The sequence below is a fragment of the Macrosteles quadrilineatus genome, unplaced genomic scaffold (genome assembly GCF_028750875.1).
Source record: "Macrosteles quadrilineatus isolate MER2022 unplaced genomic scaffold, UCM_ALF_1.0 Scaffold_7__1_contigs__length_78375512, whole genome shotgun sequence".
Classification (NCBI taxonomy): Eukaryota; Metazoa; Arthropoda; class Insecta; order Hemiptera; family Cicadellidae; genus Macrosteles; species Macrosteles quadrilineatus.
Genome location: NW_026542600.1, coordinates 44,547,240 through 44,570,678, shown reverse-complemented (window position 1 = coordinate 44,570,678; position 23,439 = coordinate 44,547,240). Strand labels below are relative to the sequence as shown.

The 23,439-nt window shown below is 33.9% G+C and overlaps 1 protein-coding gene across 1 annotated transcript in view; it reads left to right on the top strand.

Annotated features, from left to right (window-relative positions):
• LOC128998942 (uncharacterized) overlaps positions 1-23,439 on the top strand; it is a 61,146-nt gene that overhangs the window by 12,609 nt on the left and 25,098 nt on the right. The window contains exons 12-22 of the mRNA XM_054425298.1: positions 1,134-1,300; positions 5,103-5,276; positions 6,695-6,804; positions 9,506-9,688; positions 10,162-10,290; positions 10,614-10,801; positions 14,959-15,141; positions 16,188-16,458; positions 16,924-17,065; positions 21,435-21,608; positions 22,335-22,627. Coding sequence (XP_054281273.1) covers positions 1,134-1,300; positions 5,103-5,276; positions 6,695-6,804; positions 9,506-9,688; positions 10,162-10,290; positions 10,614-10,801; positions 14,959-15,141; positions 16,188-16,458; positions 16,924-17,065; positions 21,435-21,608; positions 22,335-22,627 — 2,014 coding nt within the window. The remainder of the gene's footprint in view (positions 1-1,133; positions 1,301-5,102; positions 5,277-6,694; positions 6,805-9,505; positions 9,689-10,161; positions 10,291-10,613; positions 10,802-14,958; positions 15,142-16,187; positions 16,459-16,923; positions 17,066-21,434; positions 21,609-22,334; positions 22,628-23,439) is intronic.

Below are 23,439 nucleotides of genomic sequence, written 5' to 3'. Positions count from 1 at the left end.
TGAAATGAAATGAAAACAGTGCTTTATTAAACGAAAAATAATCCTTACAAACTTAGGCTCCTCGTAGGAAGCCACCATGTCTTACACTAAACCGTAATGATTCATAGAACTCCCTCACCCTCTTTTGGAATTTAGTGATTGGCAGGTTCCGAATTGTACAAGGCAATTTCAGTACAAGCTCATGATTTCCTTACTAGCCTGGGTTTTCTTTAGTATAACATAAGGTATGTTTAGATCCTGCTCTAAAATCCAAGGTTTATAATTTAGATGTATTGCCTCAGCTCTTGCCTTGAAAATCCAATGCTGTACATTCATACTAATAATATCTGAAAGATAAGACCGATGTCAGAGATTTAAGTCAAGTGATCTATAAATGTGGTGATAACGACATTCCAGCGCGGCTTGATTCCAGGCCTGCTTGGTCGCCGTCCTAACCGACTCTACAACTCTTATCAGCTGATCCTGCATTGATCCTAAACATTCAATATTAAAGTTCATGATAATACCATGCATTTGACCTAAATTCCTCCATTCTGAGAGCCCAGGCTCCGTTTTTAAAAATAACTTGCTTGGCAAAAATGTTTGTAAATCTGTTTGCCAGAAGCAAGAAAGATTGTATTATATAACTGACATTTGACATTAAGGTATAAAAATACATATTTTCTATTCCTGTCTCTAAATGCAAAATATAATTTGGCACATTTTTTTGAAGGCAAAATATTTTATAGATAAATAATTTCAAGATTCCCTCAACCTGTTGACTCTCTTTAAAACTCCAAACTTGGCTTCCGTAACACATTATTGATCTTATCAATGAATTAAAAGAAAAAACCTTGGAGCTCAATGGAACTTTCCATTGTTAAAAAAATCTCGCCTCAATGAATTCATGGCAAATTTTGCAGCTACAGATTTTTCTTTCAAATGACTTTCACACGATAGTTTTGTAGTTAATAATATTCCCCAATACTTATATTGATTCACAACCTCCATTCGTTTCCCTTAACACGCTTCCATAAATAAAGATCTATATTCGTTTGAATTTAAATTCTTTAAAAAATTTTTTTTTGTTTATAAATGCCCATTTAAATAGTACCATTTATTTTTAATCCATTAGTATGTCTTATTGTTTCCAGACATTTGCCATGTGGCATAAATCAAGATTTCTTATTGAATATCTATCGAAACCAAACTAATGAAGAGGAAGTCAGAATAAAGGCATATTTGGAGGCAATCAAATGTCCAACCCATCAGGCTATACGTGCAATAAAGGAAGTTTTAGCTAGTGAAGAGAACAACCAAGGTAATGTGTCAACTTTTGTATGTGAATGGAATGGTTACATGTTAATCCTTTCCAATTTTTCATGTATAGAGTTGGTTTTTAGTTGTTTTAGAAATGGTTACAGTGAAATTGTATAGTTTAAATTTTTCAACTAAAAAAATAATAAAAATGAATTGTTATTTGCTCAAGAGGTGCTTATTTTAGTTTATTAAAATACAGTAGAACCCCTCATATCCGACCATGACAAGACCGGGGCAAGGTCGGATTGGGCGAAAGGACAAATATCGGGAGGAGCATAAATTGCAGTCTCCGCGATTTCGATAATCATCTTCTGCGACTTCAGTAATCGTCTCCCGCCACTGCAGCAACAGCCGTGGGCCTGACCTGCAGTCTCCGCGAGTTCAGTAACCGTCTCCTGCGACCACTATAACACCTGCAAGCGTAGCCTGCAGTCTACGCGATTTCGGTAATCCTGCGACCACAAAAAAATGGACATGTCTGTACAAAATGGTGGCTTTCAGATATGTCCATTGTATTTTGCCTACACACTATTTGTACTACATTTTTTTAATAGAATTTTTGGTTTTGACTACTATCTTTGACTATTGATACAATCAACTAGTTATTCCATCCCCATGTCAAAGTTGTCGCCAGTTTCAGAATCATAATGAACGTAGTTGAATTGAGCCACCGACGACCAAGTCCAACTGATTGGACAACTGGTTGTAAAAATAGAACCCTTTATCATATCTATCTCAGTAACACAACTAACCCTTTGCAGTCATATTTATCGTTCTCTTTTCCGTCCCTATGATTCAGGATGGCCACACTTCGTGGCCCTCTCATTTTGTTAATGATGCGATATTGTCAGCGCTGAAGGTAGCCCCGCAGCTCGTGCCGGCCAAGCATAGTGGCCCTCTACGCGATTCCTGTTCAGCTCGGCTGTCCACCCCATAGTGGCCCCCTTTTTCTCTTCATAATATTTAGCATTGTATTTTTTTCAATTCTCTCCGCTTGGGAGGTGCTGCGCTCCCTCGACAATCATCGGAATTATCTGGAGACAACAACAAGCCGTTGTTTTTATGAGCTTATAAAAATAAATATTGTCACATTACCTTATCTTATCTTATCTAACAGGGGCAGGCCGAGACCATACAGGGGCAAGTTGAATTATTGCCCACCCCAGACAGTTGTTTCATTGATAGACCCTACAAATTCAGGCATCCGATGAAAGCCTGTAGTCTTCCAATTAGTTCCTCCTCGGGAAGGTATCTACTTCTTACCAAATTGCCATAGTTATCTTTCTAGTGTCAGAGAGCTTATCACAATCATAGAGCAGGTGATTGACTGTCTCCTCTGACCTACCGCAGTGCTACGGATCGGTTCTCCATCAAACTAACCCATCCGTTGTAAATGTTTCTTGAATCGCCAGTTATCATCAGTTATCGTTAGTTATGTTTCATGGCCAGTTATCAGTTCCACTGTTAATTTGATTCTTCGCCTGTCTAGCCTCAAGAAGTCAGAGGACTCAGAGGCAACCCATTTGGAAAGCCTAAACAGAGTAAGCTGGCTGACTCTAAGAAGGGGAGTATCAACCCAAAGTTTTTGGTGCTTTTTATTGGCCCATGACTCAGTAGAGGAGCACACACTTTTTCGTGAAATGCCACAGAAAGGTTGTGAACCAATTATTGATGCCGCTGAGGCAGCATTTGCCAATCTGTCCGCAGCTTCATTTCCTTCGATGCCTGAGTGTCCAGGCACCCAGCAAAGCGTAAGATCATTCCTCCTACCCAATTCAGACACAGAAGCAAGACAATCTCACACGAGCCTTGAGTTGAATTTGTAGCTTTTAAGGTAGCTTGACTATCAGTATAGTTAATTAATAATAACTAATTAATAATTAGTTAATAATTAGTTTAATTATTAATAGTTAATTGATAATTAATAGTTAGTTAATTGTTTTGTCTCTGATCTCTTTGTTCAGATTTTCTCGAGCACAAACCAAGATAGCAGTGACCTCCGCTTGTAAAACTGTTGGGTACACTCCCATGGGAAGGCTACCACCAATGCCTTCTCTTTTCCAAAGCACACCTGTTCCGGTGCTCTTTTTTTATCTTTGAACCATTGGTGTAGCATTCAAATCACCTGCGGGGATATGCCCAAGCCATTCCTCCCTATCTGGTCCTCCCTACTTTAAAAAGCTTTCCAAATTAGTATTTTTTGGACATATGGTCTTAAGGCAGGTCCAACACATCGCTATGTACCACCTGAATAATTTTAGAGTGCCCTTTGTTGTTCCCTGTAGTTTTCCATAAATTTTCGATCTTAGGCGTAGTACTGTCACATTTTTCCTGAGTGAGTTATCAGCTTGTGTTTTGCAATAGTCTTTTTAAAGCCTTTTAAGTTTTAATAAATTGATATTTATGATTTTAAATGGCCTCAAATAGAGACCTAGCATCCGATACTATACATGATTTATTACAAGTCAACAAAGATGACGATCTTTCCATATTGTTGGAATTTTAAGTTGTGGAGGAAGATCAGCATTTTATTTTAACGGTTTTAATATATAATACAACTTTATATTATTTTGTTTTCTTACTTACTTGTTTTCCTCTTACGTACTAAGCTTTGAAATTAAAATGATATATTATCTATGTTCTTTCTACTTATCACTAAATTCATATAAAGCTGGTAATTTGCATAATACTGTACAATAATCATAATACTGTAACTTGTAAATATATTTGGATTTGTAGTTTTATTAAATGAACCATTTTCATTGGTTTTAAATCAGTTTCAAACATAAAAGTTGATTTGTTATTTTATTATTTTTAAGAATATTAAATAGTTTAATTGTTATAAACGTCATAATATTTACATAATAAAGTTGTTATTAAATACGAGTGTACATATTGATTCCCAATGATGACCAAGTTTACAGTTATATGTTAGGTTAAAGATCAGTATAGGCGCGTCGCTTTGTGTATATATATAACTTGTCAAGTTACGGATCTCGTGGCCACACGTAGTGGCTTTAGCTAAGGGCTAATGGAGAAAATATAACCGTAGGTTGTAGTGTGGCTCATTCAACTATGTTCTGGGTGACAGCTGGTCCATATAGATGGAATGTCTACTCCAGTACCTATCCAATAGTCTATGGTACAATTCAGTTATGTGTATAGTGGTGTTACTTTTTTAGGTCACAGGGAGTAAATAAAAACTATTGATTTAGTCAGTGAAAAGTTCAGTGCTGTCTCCAAAAATAGTTAGGCGGGGTCCTTTTAACATCTGGACCCCTTTGTTCTGAGAGATCTAAAGTTATGATACACCATACTTTGTAAAAATTGTCTGATGTTATTTTTTTATACCTAAATATTTTTTATTACTCTCTGTATGATTTTAAGAAAATTGTGAAATACGAAATCCAGCTTTTACTCAAAATATAAACTTACTTATCAAAATGTACCCATTCTCACATACAAGTAATTACTTTCTACTAATCACTAATCACTTTACTAATCACTTTCATAAGTTAAGGGATTCTTGCAAATATTCACATAATCAATGAAGTGAGATGTCGAGATGTCAAATCTTGTTTATGTAGAATATTTTGGTGGTAATGTATTTGTAGGTTAAGTTATATAGCAATGACACCCTAGTCTTTGTTCTTTGTCCATTGTAAGATATTATGAGTAAATAAAGAATTTGAGTTTGTAAGTAGTAGGCGTATATAAGATTAGAATATATTGACTGATTTGATGTTAGCCATTTGTTTTTATGATTTAATATTTATTTTTTATGACTTATTTTTACTTTCCAGTTGGATCATTTGTATGGAGTCATTTACACAACTTAAAGGTTTCTGCGATGCCATCTCGAATGGAAATACAGGCAATGTTGCAAAATAGTGAATTTTCAGCCAAGTTTGACAAACCCTATTTAAAATTTTCAAGAAATTATGAGTCATCGTTTTACATAAATGAATATGGCGTTGGTATGTATATTTTAGTGTCAAAAATCAGATACATGTGTTAAGTAGATACTTGTTTATTATTCTCTTGGTTCCTTTGTCAATGAATGCATCCTACTACATTCTTGCAACAAATTATACACAATATGTCTCTTCATATTTATCAAATTATGACAATGAAAACTAAATTATGAGTCCTTAGAACTGCAACAAAGGACAATATGATATCCTTAAAATCTTATATCTTCTAATATGTGTTTGCCACATAACACAATGTTAGAAAAAATATCATTGCCAAAAGCACAAAGAATAATGCCCGAAATTGGCATGCCGATCATGCCAAAAATGTTAAGAATTCCCAAAGGCATTTTTACCATTTACAGATTGTATGACAAGTAGCCTTGGCAGTCAATTTTTTTATTTTTTTATTCATTATTTACCAAAACTATGAAATGCTTGTCATTATCAATTGGAAGACAAAATCTTGAAATTCTGGATTAATCTTGGCGCCTGGTAACTAAAAAAATTTAAAAACATTTGAGGGTATTGAGTTCCCAATATGAAATAACCACAAAATGTCTTTGTGATCATAGACAATTTCCTAGATTTTACACATAAAGAGACATATTTGTTTAGAGATGTGGTGGTTGGTTAGTGTAGTTAGGACCAGTCTTCAGTTTTGGTTACTTCACAAGTGGAGTCTGTGATGTTTCTGCAAGTTTCTTTTATGCAGTTATCATAAAAGACATTTTTAAACAATACTTACTCTATGTATTTACACTTACAATATAAAATGTTCTACAAAATTATAAATATTTATGTTATGTATAATTTTATTTTCTATCAATTTTGACAAGTCACAGCGGAATTCATCAAGCTGAACCAAAGACTTTTTTTTACAAATTTTACAGTTTTAGTGTACAAAAAGTGTATACTGAGCAGTGTTGCAAGATGTTGTTTATTATTTTATTTCATATCCCTTTATAGCACCAACATGGATCATGCCAGTTAAGAAGTTATGTTAGTTTATATTGTTGGTTTAAAGTCACATATCAGGTATCCAATGAAGAGGCCTCTGTTTTAGTTAATTAATAATATACATTTTTTTAAGTAATTAGAGTCAAATGAGACTTGGAGGTATCATGAACACAGTTTCAAGCGTGTAATGTTCAATACGTCTGATTTATTTATTTATTATTGCATTCATTACTAAAAAAAACTGTGACCTCTTTGAGAGATAACTGGTATATGAGAATTAGTAAATAATGAGTAGTTTTTCACAAAATTTAGTTTGTCACACTCTGGAATTGATTATGGCAATGGGGAAATGTAGAAACATTCTTTAATCTTAATTGGTCTAGCATTGTAAAGATATTTGATATTTGTTTAGGTACAGTTTTATGTGACACAGTGTTTATTATTAATTTTGATTTCTGATGCAGGAGGATTTTCTGTCAGCAATGTAATATTTTCTCACAAATCCTACATACCGAGATCCATCTCCACCAACATCACCATCGTTCTCTTCGGTGAACATGTCAATGTAGCTGAAGTAAGTTAAATAAATCTGTTCATGACTTACTGAAGTCGTAAATTAATTTTGAAAACTTAGAAGAGTAAAAAATGTTCTAATAAAGCACATGTTCACAGTGCTTTGGCAAAATCCCTTTAAAAACAATAACAAGGGTAATTTAATAATAAGTTTGTATTTATCATCCTGCAACCAAGGTTTGACTGCTTTCACAGATTTGATAATTACAACTTTAACCCATCCCAGATGAGTTACAGGTATATCCGGACAATGGTTGTAGATGCTATGTACATGAAGTGAATATTTCCGTCGACTCTGTAGAGAAACTGGTTGAGGTTTGTACAGTCACCAGCTGGTTTGGGCTTTGGGCTAGTATGACGCTACTTCCACGCCCTCTGCGTATGACCTTTAGACTATAAGTCCTGTTAAAAATTACCATACAGGGTTTTCATAAATTAATGGTGGGGTTTAATAATGAAATTAAACAAGAAAAGATACAAAAAAAAAACTATTTATTTTGTTAAATTCCTGACATCAAAAAGATTTTACACACCATATATTGAAGACACAACACGGTCATTTCTTGCTCTACAGATGTCCAGACGATGATCTATTTCAGCCCAAACTTTGTGCGACATCTCTCTTGTTACAGTGGACACTACATCTCTGGTTCTTTCTCTCAGTGGGAATAATTTGGAATTTGGACATATAGGCCTACCCAAAGAAAAAATTGCATAGAGAAAGGTCCGGGCTTCTTGGAGGCTATGCTATGGGGCCACATCTGCAATCCACCTGTTTGGGAACTTAACATTTAAGGCGTCTCTAAGAATGGTTTTATAATTTGGAGGGGGGGCTGCATCCTGCTGGAAATGAAGTCTGTTTTCATTTTCCATTCCATTATGTTGAGGTAACTACGGCAAGAGGGGGATTTCTAACACAAGTTGGTCTTATGTTTTCAACTGTCTGGTTCGAGACTGGTGGTCTACCAGACTTTGCTTTTTAACTGACCCAGTGTTTATGAACTGTTTACTCCAACGACGAATGTTATTTTCATGAGAGCTTTGTTAAATGTACTTATAAATGCCCATTGTACTAGAGTCACTGACTTAGTAAAATTACACATTTAGCCTAATCTGTTTGTAATGTTTGTAAAAAAAGACAACTTGACGTTTATTTAAAAGAATAAGTAGTAGGTTGTCGATTAGAACAACAATCAACACAGCTGTTAATTAATTTATTAACATTAACATTAGCATTAATGCACACAAATCTGTTTATAACAGTCTTATAATAGTTTTACATACAGTCAAAACCCCACCCTTATTGTGTGAAAACCCTGTATAATGTTCTTTTCTATAAACATCTTGTTCAATAAATAGTACAACTACTTTTATTCTTGATTTATAATGTGAGTTATATTTGTAAGGATGAGTTGCATATATCCACTGTTCTTGATGTTCAGGGATATCTCAGCACCACCTTTTGGAGTACAAAAAATAATTATGCACCAAGCAGTGATTTCTCATGTTTATTTAGTGTAGAAATGTATTAACAAGTGCCAAAAGTTTAAATCAATTTTGTTATGTTGCCTGCCCTAGTTATGTGATCCTGCTCACTCAGGAAGCATTAGGAGCACACTCCCTATCCCTTTTTTATTTTAACTTTTGGGCGACATCCAAATAGACATTGACGCTTATGCCTATTTAAAAATAAAGTTTAAAGTTTTTAAACCTAAAAAAATTTTAAATTTTTTAAAGACAATTGTCAGTTACTTGTTTCCTCACATTGGCAATAACATCATATTTATCTCCAAAGCTGGAGAACCAGGTGAATGTTGTCATCTTTGAATATATTTAGCTTAAAAGTAAAATGAAACTCCTGAAATGCAATACTGGAGAACCCCGCATATCCAACCTTAACTAGTCCGACTACTCGTTTAATCCGACCGTGCGATCACCTATCAGTGACAATATTATTGCAATATATCGTGAATATTTTCCATGGTCGAGTGGAGATCATCACCGTCTTCTGCAATCTCGGCAAGAATCTTGTTCAACCTGCGATCACGGAAACATCATCATCACATTTCCCACGACTGTGTCAAATTATTCAGGAAAAATAATTGTTGTCTCCTGCCATCATGGGCAATCAATAAATGTCAATTAACTTGACTATTTACTATGCCCCCGAATAATCCAACCTCTTCACTGTTTCAACCATGGTCCCGGTCCCGTGGATGACGGATTATCGGGGCTGTACTGTAGTTACAGCTGAGATCAGAGAAAAAGGCAAATAAATACCTGGCCACATCATAAAGGTAGACATATAGTTATACTTACTTGTCTTCGCAATTCAGATGTGTTATTGCACTATGGTCGTTTTGGGGATTACTCCATCATTAATAAGTGCATAGTGTGGTACTCTAAGCTATAAACTATTATTGTATTTACATTTTACACAAAATTTCTTCCTTTTCATTGAGTCAATGACATTTAAAACACAACACAAGACATGACACAAAAACACGTGTACGGTTTAAAACTAGTGACCGACTGAGCAGGCCTTAATACTGCAAGAGTTCTCATCTCCTATCACTGCGAAGACAATAAGTAACTAAAATATCTATATATTTGCATACATATATTTACATTCACATATACGTGTACTTTGTTGTTTCTTTCTTTAAGCTTTCAGTTGTTTAATCCATTATTTTATGTTTCAGATAACTCTAGATTTGCAAGGTTTTGAACAGTTTGTAGAAGCGTTATTTTGGAAAAATGGTATCCTCAGCAAGTTTGAAAGGTTTACGAGTGCTTTTAGGTTCCTCAGGAGTTCCCAGTCCACATTGAAATCTAAACTTGATGGTTTACCAAATGTTATTGCAGAAACGTTTTCTGTTCCAAAGGTAAATAAATAATTTTGTTTAAAAATGTGTATGCTCACTCCTAAGTGATTTTTATTAAATATTAAAATTATTTTTTTAAACGTTAATAGTTTTTATCAAATATTATGTTACGAGGATTAAATTACCATTACAGAGAAAATGAAGACCTTACCCTGAAGCTAAAGTATGACTTGAAAATAGTCAAATAAATTGAATAAGCCTGGGTATCAAATAAATTTGTGTGGTCAAAGTTGTTGAAGCAGGATAAACCTTTAAAGATAAATCAAGAGCAAACCTATTTATTACTTTCTGGTTCTTAATTGACAACTGAAAGATTTATAAATTTTTTCATCGAACCGGGTGCCATGCCCCTGATGAATATTTGGTCCATTATTAGTTTTGCTCATCAATGTTAATAGGATCTTACAATTATGTTTTACTGTTAAACTCGTTATGTGAGTAAAATTTAAGAACAATAATTTAATGTGTTTCAGGCATCTCTGTCAATCAGAATGTTTGGGAATGAAATACAATATTCAAGAGTAACCGAGAAGGAAGAAATCAACTTGCTTTTGAATAACTTGAACCCCATCAAGATCATAAAGGATTTTCTCAGTGGCCAAGTGAGTAGTAAAAGTACTTCAGAAATTCAAAATTATGGTTGATAAAATCATTAAATAATTTCAGAATTCGATATTTTCAGCATTTTCAATATTAATTAATACTCAAATAATAGAATAAAGATTTGCAAACATGCAACTAAGAGTGGATGACATGGTAAATAGATATTTAAAAGGGAGGTTTACTCTTATACCGTACCTTTTAAAACTGACAACTATGAAGCTATACTATACTGCAAATGTATCCATTGTCATCATTATTTGTCTTTTATTATTGTCTGGTCTCTATTCAACAAATGTTTTCCAAAATTATATTTTGCTTATAGGAAATAAAGATAGAAAAATCTGTCTTGGTATGTGATGCAAGATATGTCACACCACTAGCGAATGGTTTACCCATGAACACTGATGCCATCATTACGTCCACGGTGAAGTTTGACTTGGCTGGCTTCATTAACGCAACTGCATTCACTGCAGAAGGCCAGTTTGACCTTGATGGAAAGCTGATACCAAGGTAAACATTATTTCTGAGTAGGTAATTGCTTAAAGACTTCAACTATTCATAATTTGACACAGAAGGTAAGATTTTCAGTCTTTTGTTACTCAGTAGACTCGAAGGTGGTTAAAAACACACATCCATTATGGTATTAATATTGTAGCCTCCAAATTACCAATAAATATAAAAATGGTCTAAACTTTGGGAATCCTCTAAAGTAGTTTTGGCACAAACTTGATGCCAACCTTAGGCTGTGCAAGAGAATTTGTCTATTGAAGTTAACTGCTGATCAAGACTGTCACTTTTCCAGCATAGTAACAATGATGGTCTTCAAATTAAAACAGATGGTTTTTAGCAGATGACTACAGCTGACAAATGTTCTCATGGCTTGAGGATGGTAATTCTATGCCAAAACTAGTTGCTTGAGTCAAAGTACCTTCAATCAATCAATCAATCAAAATAACTTTATTCATATTGTACATTTTGTACAGAATGGAGTCAGTTATAAAAACACAATATTAAACTTAAGACTACTTACAAAGAATATTATTATTATAAAAAAATCAAATTTCAGGAAGTTGGAAAAAATCTTCTAATTTATACAAGGGTCTGTTGGTGAGAAATAATTTCAAACGTTTTTTAAATGAATTAAAATTACTTATATTTTTTATATTGTCAGGTAAGCTATTGAAATATTTAACACCACTATAAGATGGAATTTTTTCATAAACCGATAAATTATGTCTGTTGAACGCCAATTCATTACCTTTTCTGGTTGAATATGTATGAAAAGAGTTCAATTTTGGCAATCTTTCATGGTTTGATTTAATATAAAGGGCTATTTGATAAATGTATAAGCTAAAAACAGTCATAATTCCTATTTCTTTAAACTGCTCTTTTGCGGATGTTCTTGACTTTAGTTTTAACATAATGCGAATTGTTTTTTTTTGAAGTTCCAGAATGCTATTTAGGTTAAAATTTGATGTGCCCCCATAAAGACACAACCCAAAAGAAATATGTGATTCAATTAAGGAATGATATACTATTTTTAAGGTTTTTAAACTACTAAATTTTGACATCTGTCTTAATGCATGTATGCCTGAGTTGACTTTATTACAAACGTTTTCAACATGACTGTCCCAGTTGAATTTATCATCTATATGCAATCCAAGAAATTTTATTGTTTTAACTTCATTTAGTAAAATTGTATCCATAAAAATATTAAATTCAGGTGAATTTTTGCTCGTTGAAGAAAAGTTTATATAATTAGTTTTTATTGTATTCGGTAATAAATTGATTTCATTTAAATATTGGTTACATTTGGTAAGCTCAACAAAAGAAGAGACTTCCACATCAGCATTTGAATTTCCGGATATTTTTATATTGATGTCATCAGCAAATAAACAAACACGATTGGGAGATTCTATCAATGAGGGGAAGTCAGTTAAGTAAATTAAGAATAATAAGGGCCCCAATATTGATCCTTGAGGGACACCATACTTAACAATTTTCGTTGAGGAAGTGTAAGTAATCAATTGATTATGGCTATTTACGTGATCAATTGTGACATACTGCTGCCTGCCTGTAAGATAAGATTCAAACCAACGCCAAGCTCTCCCTTTTACACCGTTATATTTAAGTTTTTCAAGAAGTAAATCATGTGAGACACTATCAAAGGCTTTTGTTAAGTCTAAGAATATTCCCACTACTTTTTCCTTTGAATCAATTGAATTAATTATAGATTCACAGAAATCGACTCCTGCGTCAATCACTGACCTTCCTTCTCTAAAACCATATTGTTCCTTATCTAATAAATTATTTTCCTCTAAGTATTTTGAAAGTTGTATATGCACAACTCGCTCAAAAATTTTTGAAAATGAGCATAACAATGAGATAGGTCTGTAATTACACACTTCTTCTGGGTTACCATTTTTATAACAAGGTTTAATTTTTGATTTTTTTAATTTTTCGGGGAAAATTCCAGAGATAAAAGAAGAGTTTATAACATGTAGTAATGGTAATAATATATATAGACGAGCCTGTTTAATTATTGGCATTGGTATTTCATCCCAGCCAGTGGAAAATTTATTGTCAAAAGAAGTTATAATATTATCCAGCTCTTCATAAGTAATTGGTGAAAGACTGAATTTTGATATCAATTTTTGGGAGGGTGAAATAATATTTTTCGAACCAGTAGAAGATATTAGTTTGGGCAATATGTCATTTTCAACCATCATTGTATAGTAATCATTAAAGAGATGACAGACTTCTTCAACGTCCGTGCAGTTATTGGCTTTAATATATGGTAAACTTAAACTTTCACCATGGCTTGGTTTATGATTTGCTCCAACTTTCCTATTTACAATATCCCATGTAGTTTTACTAACATTTCGTGATTTTTCCAATAAGCTATGATAATAATTACATTTAGTTTCAATGACTTCTTTTTTTAGTTCTTTCTTTTTTTTATCAGAATATTTTGAAATGATTTATCTTTAACATTCCTAACAGTATTACTCAAATCTAAAATATCTATTCTTTTATTTATAATATCATCTGTAATCCAATTACTATTTCCTCTGGTTAATCTACTTTTAACCTTAGGAAAACAAACATCAAAATCATACTTAATTATATCAAAGAAAATGACAAACTTATTATTAACAGGTGCATTAAACACATTAATCCAGTTTTCACTTTCTAATAGTTTACAAAACTGAGCAATGCTATCATCAGTAAATTTCCTACGGTATGTTACAATTGTTTTTTGGATTTTTGAAATTTCTATACTGTTATCAGTAATTACACACAGCTGAGCATCATGGTCAGACAATTCAGTAATTATTCCTGAGACTTTTATTTTGCTCTTGGCTATATTAGTAAAAACATTATCAATTGCACTCTTCTTTGTTTTGCAAATTCTAGTTGGGAAATTCACCAATGCTTTTATATGGTTAGAGTTTAAAACATTAAACAACAATTTTTTATTTTTTGATTCCTCCAACACATCAATATTCACATCTCCGACAGTTTGATTGCAGTTTGTTTTACTTTTATTGTTTTGACGGAACATTGATGCGGTAGTAGGATTTTGTTGTTTTATGTGTTTGGAAGTTTTTTGGAAAGATTGCAGTTTAAACTATTTAAGCCATTTGAGAGAAGCTGTGCAACATCAGAATTACAGATTTGATCGTTCATTAGGATACTATTGGAAATTATACTATTTACATCAAAGCTACTATTTACACGAGAACTATTTACATTATTTAGACCTTAAGCAAATGTTTCCACTATTTTCATCAAATAATGATTGATATACAGAGTTTCGATAGAATTTACGACATTTGTACTCTGACTATATTTTTTATTTTAATGTTATCAACACCATTGACAATTTTTTACAGTTTTGTAAGGAATCGTAGCAAACACTGGTCTTGTTGATCTCTAGCTTTGATCAGATAGCATCATATTGACTGCCCAATAAAAAATTGCATCTGAGTCTGAAAATGATCTTGATGGAATTGAACCAGTGGCCATCAGGTTTGAAGACGATCAATATAACCACTCGGCTGCCGAGACAATGGTCAATTCAGCCGTGGTGTGGACCCTTTCTTAACGTCCCTCCATTGTGGGATGGGACAACACTACGAAAACCATACATTTTGATTTGTGTTCATAAACCTTTCTTCCAGATTTAAGTTTTTCTCTACCTCACTTTTGTCATCATACACTTGTTACAAACAGCCTCCTCGGTAAAATTAAATGTCATATATTTTGAGGTTTGTAAAAAGTAGCAATTATTGAATCAACAATTGAGAGAGTGATATTAGTCTATTGGAGAATATAATTTGTCTAGTAGACAAAACTTAAATCGGTGTTGTTTGTCCAAATTATTGACATTCTATATAAAATCACATATATGAATAAGTTAGTTTTTTTAAAAGAAAAACCACTTGGCTTAAGATTACATCAAAGGTAGAATGAATTAATATACAACTAACTTAACCAAAAATGAGTTCCAAACAGTTGACAGCACACACAAAGCTTACAACACAATTAATTTGATGTTTTATGGACAAGGGGCTTCTTCAGGAGAAACTGTTAGAATATGGTAATTACAAAACCAACACTGTTTGGACAAGTGTGTAACGTCATTTTTATTTTGTGTTTTCCAGTGTAGCTGTAAACATGGTTGGGTCAATGGGAGTAGACTCCTACTATAAGAAGACAGAAGTAAAAGTTGTTAGTAAGATTTATACATCGACAGCAGTGGCTGGGAGTTTTAAATTGAAAGGGTACAAATTTATGTGGGTCTCTTTGAATCTACCCCTTAAAAAATCAGAGATATTCAGTGGCAAGTAAGTGAAGTAAGTAAGTTCGGAGTTTAAAATTAAATCTAAGTTTTACCGTAAAGATGAATCAAAACATATACACTTCATTCCACGTTCGCCTTACATGGTGCCCATAATTATTATGGCTTAAGCTATGCTTTTAAAATTAAAGTTTAAGCTATATAGTACTAACCGTTCCAAAACATCAGTAAACTCAACATGCATTACTTTTGATTTTTTTCACACTTTTTACTATTAGTTTTGGCTATATTCAAAGTTAAGTTCAAGTTAAATCAAAATAAGAATTGGTCATTAAATTGAAATACCAAAATATCTTAGTAAAAAAGAACAAGGGTACAGGAAAAAGTAAAATATACTTTAGCGCCTACATGATCACACAGACAGGGTCACAAGGACGGTAGATGGAACTTTATGACAATATGAGCTTGATGTTTTCAAAAATGAATATTACAGGACTATCTCCCATAAGACATGTAGCCTATGTATTGCAAGCTGATCGTGAAATTGAACTGCATCTTTTACAACCTTAAAGTGTATCAACTAATTGTGTATGTTCCAGTACAGATTACACTTTCATAAATTGAACTGTAGAATTTGTTTTACTTGAACTTAAGAAGAAAGATTATGCAGAATATTTTAAGGTTAACTATTTAGTCTCCTATTCAGTTCAAATGGTATTAAAATATTGAAATGTAAGAAAACAGGCCTTTAACATATTAACACCAATGATTATTCAGGAACTAAACACATTCTTAAACTGTCCATGCTTTACCAATATGTTCAGTACTGTATTTCCAAAGAACCAACAGATTAATATATAACGTCTTAGTTTTAGAATTTGTGGATTTCTGACTCTGAAATCAGTATGTATTGAAATTAAAGGCATATATACGGTAGGCCTGGTAAAACAACCTTACAACTCCTTCAATGAGTATTTGTATAACTATTCAAGGATATTACATCATAGATGTCATTCCGTGGTTATAAACTTTATAAATAAAATCTAAAGCATTTCTGATCCTGATGTGTATTAACTGGTCGTGATTGTTCAGCAATCAACTGCTGGTGGTACAAGGTGCACAGGAGGTAGTTTTGGATAGTCTGACTGCTGGCCGTGTGGCTACAACGCTGTGCAGTTGGCCAATCATGGACGACGCTCTTGGCCTTACATTCTGCGTCAAATCTCTCCTTCCCAACGCCTCTCTGGTTCTTGACTCACCAATGGTCATCTTCAATGGCCCCCTCAATGTTGAAGTAACTCTGGACAAATCTGACCCCTCTACCCAGGTCTACACTCTGGAATACAAGATGACTGATTTCCAGGTTTGTTTTTACGTATAAATATTGCAATATTGTATAACAATATAAATAACAATATAAATTCAAAATCTACATTTCAGCCCATGTCCTATGCTATCAGTGTGGTTCATTATTTGTACATACAGGCCTGCTGGTAATTCTTTTTATTTTGAGGGGGGGGGTATGGGTGGTTATACCGTTGTACCCCCCAGTTACCTGTGGATCATGTTGACCTGTTGAAATGTTAATTATTTTATAATGATTTGCAATAACTTTGTTATTGTGCAGTTATATAAAGTATATCTCTACTTTCATTTTGTATTTATCTATTTGAACTACAGTACTACTACAGGTTCACCTAGTATATTCTAATTTTAAAATAAAGTAATAATGATAGAGAAAAGTGAACTGAATTTAGAAATGTCAACTTTTGGTATTGAATTCCATGTAAAAGATTGGTTACAATGTACATTTTTCTTCATGTTCCAGGACAAAAGAGTCCTAAGCGTAGTGTTTGACACGCCAGGATCCAACATAAAGCGAGGACTCGTGGCTAACCTCAACCTGGAGAAGGATGGACCGAATGTTACACTCATGTTTCAGACAACACGCACCCAACTCCGAGCACAAGGTGTATAGATTGGTTGTTGTTACAGTGATAAATATTTTATTATTGATAAGGGAAGTAGACATCCCACTCCCAGTTGATGCTGTATCCAGCTTTGGAACATAAATCAAAGTAATTAAAATGAACTACAAAGTGCACTGATGTTGGTGTGTATGCAAACTTAACCAAGCTAAATCAAAAGTACAATTTATCGTTAACTATAACATCTTTTGGTACTATACAGGGTGTTTGTGAACTCTCTCAAAAAAATTCACAGGATTATTCCTTGGGTTAATACATGAATATTTTACATTATAAACATGGGTCGCCGGAGCCTCGTTTTCCGTATGTCTGTCTGTATGTGTTTTTTATAAATGACCTTATAACTCGAGTTTGAATCGAGGTACAAACTTTAAATTTGACACACTTGTGTATTTTAACGTGGTACACAAACATGCAAAATTTCATTTCGTTGACTATAGCCGTTTCAAAATGGCGGCCATCTAAAATCTTTGACCTCCAAGGGCGGTTCCAGAGAGGGGGCCATGGGGGCCATGCCCCCCCCCCCCCCCCCCCGAGAATGTAGATAAACAAACTTAAACTCCAACCATAATAATTTATTTTTGAAGTTTTTTATGTGAGTAGGCTATTAAGTACAAGAATAGGTCATTAGGACAAGAATAGGTAGCACAGGCAAGGCGGAGCTGGCGTTTACGCGGAAAATAGTATGGGAGTGAGAGCGCGATAGTCATCGTCGTACTCAAGTTGTACTAGCCTGGGCCACACACATTCGCCACAGGTGCGCGGTGCCGCCAGCTCGTAGTTAAACGGGTAATGTTTTTAGGCCGGCGCGTAGTACACATCGATGACTCATCACCATCACGCCATGTGACGAGCATCGATATATAGTAGTTATATATCGATGGTGACGAGTAGCCAATATCACTGGTAGCAGCGCTGCTGTGGTAGTAGTAGCGACCAGCCGACTACAACACTACAACACTGCGACTAGCGAGTAGACACTGAGTAGAGCAGCAGTGAGAGTGAACTGAACATCTATGGAATTTGAATTTATGCTACGTTGTCACTAGTTGATTTTATACCCTTGCATTGTGATTGGTTATTTATGGGTTCTTCGTCAGTATTTGAGTAGTAATAATGCAGTATCGTAAGCACAACTTTAATAGATTATAGGTCTCTGTCGGTAAATTCAATGGACCATGGGCGCCATATTGAACCTACAATTTCAATTTCCTAAATTAGCCGAGCCTGAAAAAATGTTTCAAGCTGATACCTTACAAGCATTTTGCAGAGAGGTTTGTTTTCAACGCAATACAATTGTAATTATTGAGCTCCCATATGCATTTAAGGATATAGCCTATTAAATCTGTGTACATAACCTCAAAAAATTAACAAGGACCGCACATAGTCGTCCTAGTCTAGGACGACTATGTGCAAAGTTAGAGGTAGATAAAGAGGAATAGATTATATAAAGGCCAACTTGTATAGTTTTTCATAAAGCCCAAAATCTCTTGAACACGTTGATTTACTCAATGACACAAACCAATTAATTACACGGCTTTACATTGTATAAAACTATTAGACTTCTCATCTATACAAGTAGATCAGCCAACTGTATTAGAGAGTGTTTTAGGCCTACGTGGATTTTTTGCTCGTCTATGATAAAACTAAGAGCTTGCAAAGGCAACCGAAAACCAGGGCTAGAGATATCCCCGAAAACGGGCAAATGACACTACTTGCCTATGCTAGGTAGGCTATTTAGTCGACACGAGACACTCTGGTGTGACATACAAGTACTACACCTTAGAACAAGCTTCACATTTTAACATTGGATGGGAAGTTTTTTTTGTGTCAGCTTGTATACGGTTCAACATGCCTGATGAGTTCACTGGAACCACTCACTACATACGCCCTCCGTATATCCCTGCCCAAGTCGGCACCAGGTGGTCAAGAAGTTTTATTGCATATAACCAAATTCATGCCTATACTATTACTATACACTTTTCATGAATTGTATCAATAAACCTAACCTAAAACTAGTTTGACTGTTTGCAGTTTGTTGCTGAAGAAATGTTCATGAAATTCCACAATTATTCTTAATAAGGCAACAACCTCAAATGTTACATTTTTTTAAATCTTAAAGCTAGGGTCTCAAAATAGCTTTAAAAACGCTAATTTCAGCACATAATTTTCACAAATTTACCCCCCTGTCTGCCAGGGGGGTATTCCATACCCCCCAGACCCCCCGGTGGCCCCCCCCCAAACTCAGCCCTGGAACCGGCCCTGTTGACCTCAAATCACATGAAAACCACTAGAGTTACAAAAAAAAAACATCGCACGCTGGATTCCTATGACTTTACCGTAAATCGTCATCCGACCGAAAATGTAAATATTTGTAAATAGTGTTTGTGTTAAATAGACTAATGTGACAAACTGTGCTCCTGACGATGCTACACATGTAGCGAAATGTACATCGAGCAAGAAATCTACACATTTCAAGAATCTGGCAACCACAAGGTAAACTAATAATTCGTTCTTGAAGCTGGAATAATACACAACTTATAAAAAATCATCTGATACAGAGTACATTACGTAACCTTAAACAGATCTCAATAGTTAAGGTAAAAATAGGACACTTAATACATTTACCATCTAGTAAAAAAACTAAATGTAGTTGTTAGGGCAAACCAGCTGTCTTACATTGTTGTAACAATTTAGAAAGGATCAGATGATTTTAAAGAATAAACAATAACAATTAAAAGCCAGTTAAGAAATTATTAATTATTTAAAAAACTAATAACTCAAAAAAATCATCTGATCATCATCTCAAAATCATCTGTCCAACCAGCTGTCTTACATTGTTGTAACAATTTAGAAAGGATCAGATGATTTTAAAGAATAAACAATAACAATTAAAAGCCAGTAAAGAAATTATTAATTATTAAAAAAATTAATAACTCAGCTGTTTGTTGTCCGATCTTTAAGATCTATGTGTCATTTGGTTTGGCATAAAATTTAGAATAACCTACATTTTGTTATTCTTGTGTTTTTTGTAACTCTAGTGGTTTTCATGTAATTTGAGGTCAAAGATTTTAGATGGCCGCCATTTTGTAACGGCTATAGTCAACGAAATGAAATTTTGCATGTTTGTGTACCACGTTAAAATACACAAGTGTGTCAAATTTAAAGTTTGTACCTCGATTCAAACTTGAGTTATAAGGTCATTTATAAAAAACACATACAGACAGACAGACGGAAAACGAGGCTCCGGCGACCCATGTTTATAATGTAAAATATTCATGTATTAACCCAAGGAATAATCCTCTGAATTTTTTCGAGAGAGTTCACAAACACCCTGTATAGTAACAAAAGTTAAAGGAGAAAATTTGATTTTTACAGCAGTTTGCCTCTGTGAAAGTCTCATAAAACTGTTTTTTTCTTTTAATAAAAATTGGTTACTGATGGTCCATCTAGATGGGATTTCTACTCAGTATGCCAAAGTCAATGGTTAAATGCAAACTCTCAGGCCAAAACAACCGTGTATTTTTGGTATCCTTGTTTTTATTTTACTTTATTTCCGATCAGCTGATATGCATTGTTGCATAGTTCTCTATGATGTTTAGTGTTTGTGACAATTCATTCTAGATAAGATTTAACATTGTGTTTCCACAAGCTCAAATAGAGTACGTATTGTAGGTTTATATTTTTGTTTACTTCGGATCCGGATTGCTTGAATTTGTACATGTCAATAATTGATTTATTAGGTAGGTACTCTTATCACACATGGAAACTTAATTTCAAACATCTCCAGGCATAAAAATATTTATTTACTTTTAACATATCCTTATTCTTTGAGCTTGGGAAAACGTTGAGTCCTATTTACAATTAATTCTCAATAAAACTAAACCTCGACGATAACTATACAACAATGCATATCAGCTGATTGGCAATGTAATAAAGAAAACATACCAGCATATAAGCTTGTTTTGTCGTTAAACAATGTTTCACAGTAGGCCTACTTGTAATTAAGGCTACGTAAAAAAAAACACCTTGTATCGTACAATTAACAATCATCACTCTAACATGGTATGTTCAGAACTATTAATATTAGGTGGATTAATTTCTTGATTATTACAATAACTCATTAGTATGAATATTTCTTATAGCTGCCCTCTCCTTCAATTGTTATTGTTGTAACCCAATATTCGAGGAAGGAATCTGGTATTATTTGATTTGTTATTGATTAACCCAACATAACATTTAAACAAAGATAGATCACAATTTTTATCATAAACACCAACAACTATCTCCCCAAATTTCATTTAGTGTTTATGTTATATGTCACAGTTTTAATTTAAGTAGTTTTGTTTAGGATTCTACAGAAACACTCCGGAGGAACTATCACTAACATTCTGGATAGACATGAATGGGAAGAAACACATTGATCTACAAATTGCTCTATTCTCCAAGCCCAGTAAATATGGAATGACATATGAACCAAGACTTCAATTCCTCATCAATGACAAACAGATTGCTGCATTAAATGGTATATTGTAGCATAATGAAGTTTTAATGTTAAAGAATTTACTATTCAACTGGCTATAGCCCCTTGCTTTACTTGATTCTATGCATATGTGCTAAGCCTTTGTATACTGACAAATGCAGGGTAAAAAGAAACTACTGTACCAACTTTGTAAAACATTTACTTTGGCATACAAGATATATACAGAGGGTATTACAAAACGGTGTTATAGCCGATAAACCTTGTTTTATGTGGTCAGTTGTTCATTATATGATTTAAATGAACTTTCTTAGAGGTTGGCAGCCTCCATCTTTTACCTTGCATTTGCCCATCCACATGGGCCACAGAGGCCTGTGCGTGGAACGTATCCAGCAAAGGAAGGGGTGAGCCGGACAGCACAAGGGTAGCCACTACTTTTAAGTTAAGTTTTAATCAGATCCTGGTCACTAGGATCAAAATACACAACATCGCTGCCTTGGGCCTGAATTCTGTGGCGACCGAGACTGAGCCACAAACGACCAACAGTCTTCTGATACTGATCTTAAAGAGACATTTTAAAGGCAGATTGATAAGTTATAATGATAATGTCTAAGGGTATATTTTGTTTGTATGTCGACAATTTGACTTTTTGAAATATTGATATATATCAATTTTATTGTTTATCTCTTTTCAACTACACCAAATTCATAATTATAAAAAAATTGGGAGTTCTAGATATATATTAAGTACAGGTTAAGGAATCTGTTCCAGGTACAAACAAGTGGGTTGTTAAAAATGATATTTCTCAATGTGAGATCAATCTTGAATTCCATACAAACCGATTTTCTACTGCTATTACTGGCTACGTTAGAACAAACAATGCCTCCATATCAACAAATCTGAAATTGGACTACCAATTTGAAAATTCCAAACCAGCATTTGTTCGCCTGGAACTGAGGCTAGGAGACAGATCAACCAAGATGCACACAGAGTGGTTTGGGAGTGTCAAGTTTATCTCTTCAACTTATCCTCAGATCAACACACTTATCAGTCTTAACTTCCAAGTAAGTCACAAAGAAATACAAGCTAATAAATTATTTTTGTTTATTTCCTAAAATAAGTTTTTAGAATATTATTTAGAAGAGTATTTAGAATAATGTTTTATTTTCTCTAGAGTTCTACTGGGAAAATTAAGGCAGCTGCACAGTTTGGATGGGTGGGAGACCCATTGAACCTCAGAGAGTTTTTGGCTTTAATCGGACCTGAGTGAATGTTATGAAATTCCATCGGAGCTGTGCTGTTTTCTAAATTTCCTCGGATCTGTGTGAATAATTCTATCTTTGAAACTATAAAATTATTTCAGTTTAGTTATTGGAGCTATGGGAATCGAAATTCCTCGGAGCAATTAGAATTAAATGTGCGTTGGCGCTGTAGCTACCAGAGCTATAGGACCTCCCAATAAAAGTTCACCAAATATAAATATAGGTAGATTTATATTAGACTTATTGACTTGATTCCACTTACAGTGGAACTCCAGTTTTTCGGATCATTAGGGACCAGACTCCCAATGATCAACAATCCAGATCATGATATTTTTAAAGAAAAAATAAATAAAAAAGTAGTTTCAAACCAAATTTAATAATGTATGTTCTGACATTACAGTACAAACAGAACACACAGCATAGTAACTGTACATTTACTTGCATCTTTCAAACATTTTAGTAAGAGTCTATTGTTTAATAGTTTTCAGTCATTCACGTCTTGCTAGATCCTTTATCCTTATCGATACAATACCACATTAGGCAGATGACGGACACAATTTTTCAGGCAAACTTTGAAATATGTAACGGATTACTGTATACTGCAATGAACTCAA